The sequence below is a fragment of the Medicago sativa genome, chromosome 7 (genome assembly GCF_051527215.1).
Source record: "Medicago sativa cultivar Bolivia chromosome 7, Bolivia_mono, whole genome shotgun sequence".
NCBI classification, from domain to species: Eukaryota; Viridiplantae; Streptophyta; class Magnoliopsida; order Fabales; family Fabaceae; genus Medicago; species Medicago sativa.
In genome coordinates, this window is record NC_140755.1 from 90,159,576 (window position 1) to 90,169,484 (window position 9,909).

A 9,909-nucleotide genomic window follows, 5' to 3' on the forward strand; every position below is an offset into this window, starting at 1 on the left:
TGACTTTGGTTAAGCTAAAAGAGACATGTGTCATCTCATCTAAACGCTCTTGAGTATATTTGTGAGAGTTGTATAGTCAACTTTTTAAAAGTCTAAAACAATGTTTCCTCGAAGAAAAAAAAAGTCTAAAACAATGTATTTTTCAATAGAGAATCTCTTTTTTTTTAGTTCCTTAACATGCTAATATTTTGTTGAGTTATTCTAACAAGTAACTTAAGGCCACTTCACTTCTAAAAACTTCAAAAAAGAAAATAAATGATAAATTTTATGTGAAAAAATAATAATAATCAATTCAAAATAAAATTTTCATTTTAAACTTCAGGGCACTTTTTTTTAAGGTGAAATTTCATAGCACTTGTTGACAAAATTATATTTCTAGTCACTTAACTTATTTTTAAATACAATTTGGTCATTTACCTTTTTTACATTACTTTTCTCATTTTGGTCTATTTGCATATGGACTTTCAAACTTTAAATCTAATATTTATATGCAAACATGGATAATGGATCATAGATTTGAAGAGCAAAAGCTCGCAAAGAAACATAACCATAGTTTTAAAAAAGAGAACATATTTGCCTAACTTGCTACACTTGATTCATGATGTTTTGTCAATGTAGATAGCTGTTTCTTAATATACAAGTAACACAGTACCAGGCTAGCAGCTTGTTATGTAAATAAGAACCCAAGAGTAACAACACTTGGGTATAGCACGTAATAAGAATATACAAATGCAGTGCACTTTATCATCGATTATAACCACCGATAATTTAAGACCAAAACCAGCATTCTCAAGCCTAAAGAAAGACCAAACTATCTTGATACTCAGCCAAATATATAAATATGATTACTTCAATATAATTGACATTTTTACTGTCAAAATAACATGAAGTACAGTTCTGGACTCTTGTAATTGTTCTAAAATATAATGACTTTCCCTACCAATCAACTATATATTTGAAAAACTACAAAATCACGGTGCTCCTGTGCAATTGGACAGAAGCTACACTCGTGCATTCAGCGCATGACAATGCAGAAGCAAACATGAATGACATGCAAATCTGCTTCTAATTAACTCAACACCTACAGCTTTGTACACTTTCATCCTTACTCGCGCAGAGATTAAAAATCTAAGGATCCGCAAGACAGCACGAGTTAGCCAAATGAGGGTGAGTAAGAAGAGTTGAGAAGAATTTGTGAATGTCTGGTACAATGCAATGAAGAAAGCGACGATACCTGCATGTTAAGATTGAGAAAATAAAAATATGGTCAATGCAATTTACAGTAGAAGTACTATTCAAGTTGTAAATAAAGTAACATAACATACCATGGTTTGGTACTCAGATTATCAAATTGCTTCAGGACAAAGAGTATGCACGCATATCTTAAGGATGTAGCATTAAAAGTGTCTGACATCACATACATCTGTGAAACATTTTCCACAGAAATATCCTACAAGAATAATTTAACAGTGTTAAATTAAACCATTAAAAATTCAACAAAAATAAAAGCAACTGAAACTCAAGCCGTGGCCTACCTCAGAAATAGCATATTCGCAAAGACTCTTAAGACCATCAAGAAGATATTGATCTGCAGCTTTAAGGAGGTCCGGAGCAAGATCCAAATCAATATCTACTGCTCCAGTGTATATATACCTAAAATTTTAACAGAAAATCAGTTCAAACGTAGAGCCTTATTATAGAAACGTCAAAGTGTTATATAAAAGGGACACTGCCAAAATACCTCATCATCAACTCAAAGACATCCCATTTAATATTTGGAATCTCTATATTTTTGGCTTCCTTTTCCTGCATTATACATTGTAAGACATTACTAAGGATATTTACACTTAATTCCAAAAGATCCATTAGTCCTATTTCAATAGCAAAGAGGCTTTCACATTTTCCACAATGCATGTGGGGCAAGAAAATTAGTACCACTTAGCCTATTAAAGACGCCAAGCACAGAACTTCCATCACAATCAACTTTATACTTGAACATTTGCAAAAGAAAGGTACTAGTTACAGCTAATGGATGCATAAAATTTGGAAGCCGGTGCCAGGAACGTTTTAAGTGTAAGACCAGTGCCAGGATACATAAAATTAAACGAAGACTTGAAACAAGTTGAATGATTAGTTACTTACCCGATAGCCCCCATCAAACATTGCACGAAATGTATCAGAAGAAGAAAGTAAACAAACTCTATGAGCATAGAAGCTTTTGCCTGAAGAAGGGAGAACAGACTGAATTAGTACATAAATAAGAATCAATATGAATACAACCAAAAAAAATTGACAGAAAACAATAACAAAAACTGTGGCAGCTTATTTACCTTCAACTATGAATGTGACATCAGAAAGTTTAGGATTGTTTACATATTGCTCACCCAAGTAAACCTACATACAACACAAAACAAAGATCTCATTTTCCATTCTCATCCCCATAATATATAGAAAATAGAATATGAACAACTCAATTTCAAAAACAAGAAGTTCAAACTTCAATTGAATTGTGTAATTATGGTAACTTAGAACAAATGATTCAACAAGTGAAGAACGAAAAACCAAACTAGATGTGATGATCCCATTGGAGACATAAAACGCAAAATACCTGGGGAGTTGGTGATGTAGGAGCAGGATCAACAATAGAGGAACACATGTCCTTCATAGCCATTGTGTGAAGCGCTGCTGAAGCGTCACCTTTCTGCTTTGGGTTTGTAGATTGGAGAAGATTCAACAGCAGTTCTAATCCTGAAAATTTAGCAGCATAGTGATTAAAAATACTTTCTAAGTACTGCCAGGGAGGTGGACAAAAAAAGTAAATTTTAAAGTTTGTTACCATTATTGTCAATAAATATAGTTTTACGATCATCAGGGGAACATAAATGTGCAAGAGCAAGAGCTACACGTATTTGAAGATCCTTTTCCCCAGTGCGCATAAGATATAACATGTGTTTCAGTACCTGCAAAAGAGGAATTGATAGAATAATCAAAACCAATAATGTAAACAATAGTACAAGGATTGAGTAGGCTGATAAATTGGGAGAAAACTTACCCGCCCTTGCATCTTCTCTTCCAACCTTTTTAACGTCTTTGTTACACACTCTTGAGTAGGCTGCAAGTCAAACAACAATGATAATGAAACTAAATTGATTATAAATTAGTGAGAAGAAGAGGTTCTATTACCTTGATAAACAAACAACTAAATTATCATTCTAGAGAAGAAATGACAGAAAATTAAATGTGAACATACTGTAGTACTGTACTACAAAGAGCAAATGAACGTACTTGAGCATTGAAATGTCCATCATGCAGTTTTTGAAAACCACCAGCCTTAATTATAACCGCAACATTGTCCTGTCATACAAAGCAGTTATGTCAGAGGCAGCATATCACCAGGCATCAATGATTAATAAAGGGCCACATACTATGCTGACCGAGTAAAGAACAAGGAAACTAACTTCACCTCATTATCAGCCAGACCATAGAGAGCAAAAGCTGCGTTGTGTTGAACGGAACCATTCTTTGTGTCAAGAAGATCAAGCAGAGGCTCTATACCACCGTTATAAGCAATACCAGCTTGATTGTGTGAGTCCTAACATGAATTATTATATAAACATTTAGGGTTGATTTCAATAAATTAATGCCTGCATGCAGATAAATACTGGTTGCAAAGTGATAATCACCTGTGCCAACCTCCCAAGTGCAAAAGTTGACATTTCCCTAAGCTGTAAATCAGAAGACTTAAGCATCTCAATTAAGGGGTTTATAGCCCCTCTTTGGGCAATGTGAATCTGCATGAACCAAGAATGAGGATCAATAAGAGAATTCCACACATGACAAGCATATCACATTGTAAATTTGCAAAACACAATCTAATCAACCTTGCAATCTGAATCCGTTGTAGCAAATTGACCAATTAAAAGAGCTGCTTCTCTTCGGCTCTCCAGACAGCAGGAGCTATCATTCAAATCATAGATTGGTTGAAATACAAACATATTAAATGATTAATATAGAGGTAATAGCTTACTAGAACAAAGCAGCTATAATGTTTGCTAAATAAATCACATTTCCTAGTCCTATGGATTGTTTTAAGAAAAAGAAAGAACAAAAAATATGTATGTCACCTCAGTAAGCAAATAACAGGCTGTAAAGCCCCAGCCAGAAGAACCTCTCTCTTAATTTCTGGCGAAGAGTGGACCAGATTTCCAATCACGCCAACCTACAAAAAAAAGGCGGCTCATTCAGCTTGTTCTTGGAGCTTGGAATTCTGTATAAAGCAAAATTTAATATAAGGGGTTATATGAATTCATTTGTGTCTAACCGCTTCATAATGTATTGAGGAATCTTCTGATCCAAGCATTAGTACAAGAGTTGGCAACGCATTGCATTCAATAATCTGCAATTTTCATTCTTGTAAGCAACTATACCAAAAGAATCCACCGTGGTAAGTTCCTGCGAAAAATCAAGTACCTGATTTTTGTTCTCAGCGTTTTGAAATGCGAGAGTCCGCAAGGCACCTGCAGCTGCTCTCTGTACCTTTGTATCATTGAATTCAAGCAATTCAACAAGAGGAGGGATACCACCGTCCAACCTGAACATAGCATCTATTTTAGAATAGGAAATATATTATACATAGCATACATATCTAAGGTGTTGGAATTTCAAAAAACCTGACAAGGGTCTTGATGTTGGTATTTTCATGGGCAAGGCTGGTTATTGCGTCAGCTGCTCTCCTAAGAAGACCAGAAAACAGTGCTTGAGAAATTACAGGGCTTTTGGGTCTCTTTAACAACTCTACGAGATAGGACAAGGCTCCAGCATCAACAATGAGTCGTTGATACTCTGGCTGTTTGAACATAAAGATCAGCATAAATAAAACCCAAGTTAATATACTTCATGATGTACAAGAATCTGAAATAATCATTTAAAAAAAGAGACAAATGGATACTCAAAAACATAATCATCTTCCTCAAAACAATGGCCAGTGTTACACAGTTCAGAAGGTCTAACATTGAAATGGAATGCACAATTCATGGTGAATCAATTGTGCAATTGCATTATACATAGAACGATAACTGCTCCTTAATAACATAATTATTAATCACTTAATTTTCAATTGTAACAGTTGAAGACTAACTTCTGATTAATCAATGAGTCATTCCAGAAAATTATTGTCGCTGATCCTAGTTTAAACATTTGAAATGAATCATTTCTCAGACCCTAATCTTCTAACTTTTCAAAATTGAATCGTGTGAAGAAAAATTGATTAAATCATTGAATCATAATTAAGACCAGACTTGACCTGATTAATTTCTACACTATAGTTGCAAATTATTATAAAAATATAAGTGAAAAATCAATGAGTCATTACAGAAAGTTATCATCATTAAATATGTAAATCATAGTTTAATCCTTTAAAATGGATCATTTCTCAACCCTAATCTTCAAACATAATCTACTCACTCCACGTACACTTTTTCAGAAATGAGACTTGTATGAACAAAAATTGAGTAACTGAATGAATCAAAATTAAGACAAAACTTGACCTAATTAATCAAAATTTCATCACATAATTGAGATTATTCAAAAGAAAAACATAATTACTTTGACAGCAAGGAGACCAAGGATAAACGCACACTCCTTCTCCATATCATACTTATAAGAATCGGCATCACAATCTCCGGCCATCTCCAGAATCTCCACCAGAACAGGAACAGCACCGCAATTGACTATAACATCAACAATATCCTCTACAAAATAAGATAGATCAAAACAAATTAAACTTAAAAAAAAATGAAAAAATCGAATTAAACAACACGGAATGACGAAAACGGTACCGTCTTTGGCGAATTCGGAGAGGACGAAGAGAGCGCAGTTAGCAGATGAACGATCTGAACGAGAAGATGAAAAAGCGGATTTGAGAAGATGAATCCGATTGGAAATATCAGTGGGAAGATCTAAACGACGAGGTTTAGTTGTTACTTCTTCCACTTCATCTTCTTCAGTCCAATCGAGTTTTCTCTTCAAACTTTGAGTGTTGTTACGAAGATCCATTAGATTAGATAAGAGTGTGGTTATGGTGGTGGTGGTGATTGTGGAGATTCGATTGAAAGATGCTTCTTGCTGTATAAAAAGTAGCAGTTTGGCACCATTTTTTTTCAAAATTTTGGCACCTTTTTTCAGTTCCCGCTTAACTTTCATTTTCCTTTTTCTTTCCCGCTCCATTTTTTTTTTATATGTATTTTTTAGGAATTATATCCATTTTAAAATTACGTATTTGATTTTGTATTTCCTCTATTACGTATTTGATGATTTTATGAATGCAGGTACTCGTTTTTTTTTTCAAATTAAAATCATTTAAAAATACACCTGAACAATTCTTCTTTTTTTTTTTTTTTAAATTGAAGAGAATTTTTTGGATCATTAACCATTTTCATTGTTTCATTAACCAAGACAAAGTATGTTGTTACCCGTTTTCTGAACATAAATTTAATTAATCACTTCGATTATTTTATTGACCATAAGATTGCAATGAAAAAACTTATTTTACAAAGTTAAAAAAAAAAAAAATTAAAAGTGCATAGATTCAAAAGTGCCTAACAATGTACATGTTTACGGTTATGAAGTAATGAAATTGGTTAATATCTGATACATAACCTTCTCTTTTTAGAATACCCTTTCTCTAACCTCTCTAATTTCCAATCGCCAACTTTAACCCTTTTAATCCAAACCTTTTTTTTTCAAAGACATAACCTTCACATGTGGTGGTATGATGAGTGGTTTGGCCCTCCGCAACACCATCCTTCCATCTCTTTCATTTGGTCGTTGTTAAGTTCGCTCGCAATGTGGTTTGAGGTTGCTTGGAAGGATTGAACCCCTATGGGGTCGATAGACGTGGTGGTTGTCACCACCGTCGCGTTAAGTCTCAACCCGAAGAAGTCCGGCACTGCCTCTATAGCGGTGGTTGTTGGTACTTCAAAGGGCCGATTTCTTTTAAAGGCTTTTTCGATTCGGCAAAAACCCGCAATGGCAGCAACTCTTCTGTTAATGAGTTGTTGGAGGTTGGCTCTTAAAACACCTGTGAGGATGGTTTCACTCCAAATCCGCGCGGTGAAGCATTGTTTTTGTTTTGGTGAACGACGTCAATCGATTTCTCATCTTTGTCGGTTTGTTGTGCACCATTGTTGCTTGGTGATGCAGTTTAGTCTTGGATTTCCTGGTTCCGCTCCAGGTTTGTTGAAATATGCAGGATTCAAAGGTTTGATATCATTTGTTGTTTTGGAGTTTCGTTTTGGTTGAATCTAATTCGATCATTTGTGATTGAATTTAGACTAATTTTGGCTATGAATGACCATTAACTTGTTTGTGTTGCTGCGAGTGGTGGGGTTGGGAAACTGTTATGGTGTTGGCAGTCAGTTTCGAGTGTCATCCCTTTAAAGATGAGTTTAAACCCATATATGGTTTGTTTAAATGCTTGGGGAGTTTACTGTTGTAAAATTAGGCATAAATTATCTCTATAAATAATAATCAATAAATAAATAAAAGAATCAATAAAATATAAGCAAAAAGAGAGATCAATAAACTTATCTTTTTTAGATTGTTGTTGAATTGACCACCGACATAACTCATCAATCACCATCTCTATTCATCAATTCAATAAGAGAACTGCAAGATGTACAAATAGTGAAAATAGACCGAGACGCGTTGATTGCGCTGTCTTTAAGGATTTTTTGCGTAGTTATACGCTAACCCCCCAGCATTTAACAGACCTTTTTTGATTTAAAATCAAGGATGCAGAACTAGCAAGAATATATTTACAGGAAGATGAAAACCCAAAAAAATTGTGTAAGACTCATCAAAATTGTTTATAACTCTAAGCATGAATACGAGGGGCTTTTTCCATGAGAAAGAAAAAAAGTTGAATGACTACAATTAGCCTTTTTTTTTTTTTTGAGCAATTAGCCTATTAAAAGAGAGAATTGCTTTGGTTCATTATTGACGAAAAGCAAGTGAAAAAAAAAATATGTTACTTCCATCCTCTATCTCATTAGGCAACCCATGGTTTTTAAGTCAAGCAAGAAAGAAGCCACGTAGTAGCACATTCAAGAGATATCAATAGAATGGAGGTTACAAAATTTAGAATTAAAAACATGTTACAAAACCAAGTCAAAGATTATAATTAAAAATAAGATAATGATTTTTTTTATTAAAATATTTTTCTATATTTCTCAATTAAAACATTAAACACAATATTTGAAACTTTTAAAATATACTCAAAATTTACAACATTTACACACCACTTCCTTTTGCAACTTGGTTTCATTCCCCACACTGGGATCACTGGATTGTGTTTTGGTGTGTATTCTAGCATATGGTTTCGTTGAAGGGAGTGCTAGTGTGTGTATTAGAAGTTAATCATGTCTCAATCTGAGTTTGCATGTGGTTGATCTCGCAAGTGGAGGTTGAATTTAATGTAATTTGTCAACATGAGATTACAATACAAATTAGTTCTCTCAAAAGCTTGCGTCAATTTATGTAGAGCTGTCAAAACGGGCTGGGCCGTACGGGCCGGCCCGAAAGCCCGAATAAAACGTAGGGCTTGGGCCGAATAATTGCAGCCCGTATTTAATCCGGGCTTTTTAGCCCGGCTCGAAAAAGCCCGTAGCCCGTTAGGGCTAGCCCGTTCGGGCTTCGGGCAGCCCGGCAGCCCGCCAAAAATACAAGTTTTTTTTTTTTGGTGTGGCATGTGTGTGCGACTGGACTGACACAACCCAATTACTGTGAGATCCGATCCGGCCCAACTCAATTAAATAGATAAAAGAGAAGAATCCTAATTGGATAATTCACTCGACAAAGCCCTCACCGTCTACGTTCAATCACCCAGCTCCCTATTCGTCTTCTGCGGTGTTGTCACTATTGCTCGTCCTCGACCGTCTTATCCCTCCTCTGGCTGGCTCCGGCGCGATACAATTGACTGCCGATGCGGTGCCAATCTCCGCGAAAATCGGTGTTTCGGTGGAGGATCTGGTGTCGTTGAATTCAATTGATGTTGCTGGTGAGAAGAGGATTGTAAGATTGGCAATGAAAGTTGGTGAGAATCTCTTTAATTTTATGCAGAGTTTTTGTGGTGTGTGGATGGTTCGAAATTGATTGTTCCTATGGATATTTTGGATCGGTGGTTTAAGAAGTTTCAAGAAAGGGCTAAGCGTGATCCTGAATACTTGAAGGGTTTAGCTTTGTAAATTAAAAGGTTAGTTTTTTTTAATTTAATTTCTGTCTTAATGTTGAAAAATTGAAGTAATGATAGAGAGAATGAAGGTGATTTCTCTTATGTTTCACGTTTTGCAGGATTTGATACATGTGCAAGAGCTGATAGGAGTACAGTGATGCATCATCTAAATCTATCTGTTCAGTCCTTAAAAAATGGAGAAAAAAAAAAACAGATACATCCGGGCTGGCCCGTTAGCCCGGGAGCCCGTGTAGGGCCGGGCTCGGGCTCTATAATTCTAGCCCGTATTTAAACCGGGCTTTTCAGCCCGGCCCTAAAAAGCCCGTTACCCGAACGGGCCGGGCCGCCTGTTTTGACAGCTCTAAATTTATGTTTTGAAAAAGAAATCTTGCTTCACTTTTTTATACTATTTAATAAATCATCAATCAATAGTCTTTTTCCTTTAACTCATAATTCTCATCCATTGGATTAACCTATACCTATCGGCATAAAAATTAAACACTTTAATAAAGTAGAAAAATATTTAAATAAGGAAAATGTTAACATATGCTCTTAAGACATAAGTAAATGAGTCAAAAATAGAAATATTTTGTTGTGATTAATACATTTGAATTTATTTTTTTTTATTTTTAATTAATTGTATGCACAAAATTTAAGAAAAAGTTTATACTTTTGATTCC

General features: G+C 34.9%; 1 protein-coding gene across 1 annotated transcript; it reads right to left on the reverse strand.

The window, feature by feature from the left end:
• Positions 1-718: 718 nt before the first annotated feature.
• Positions 719-6,102, reverse strand: LOC146910065 (ARM REPEAT PROTEIN INTERACTING WITH ABF2-like). Its single transcript, XM_085724318.1, has 19 exons — positions 5,838-6,102; positions 5,605-5,750; positions 4,671-4,846; positions 4,471-4,591; positions 4,322-4,396; positions 4,125-4,219; positions 3,882-3,957; positions 3,684-3,791; positions 3,464-3,592; positions 3,286-3,354; positions 3,053-3,112; positions 2,837-2,960; positions 2,609-2,748; positions 2,331-2,394; positions 2,143-2,222; positions 1,742-1,806; positions 1,536-1,653; positions 1,326-1,450; positions 719-1,234 (listed from the first exon to the last, which is right to left on the reverse strand). The coding sequence occupies exons 1-19, from the start codon at positions 6,052-6,054 to the stop codon at positions 1,129-1,131; spliced, it is 2,094 nt and encodes a 697-aa protein (XP_085580444.1). The 5' UTR covers positions 6,055-6,102; the 3' UTR covers positions 719-1,128.
• Positions 6,103-9,909: the final 3,807 nt, after the last annotated feature.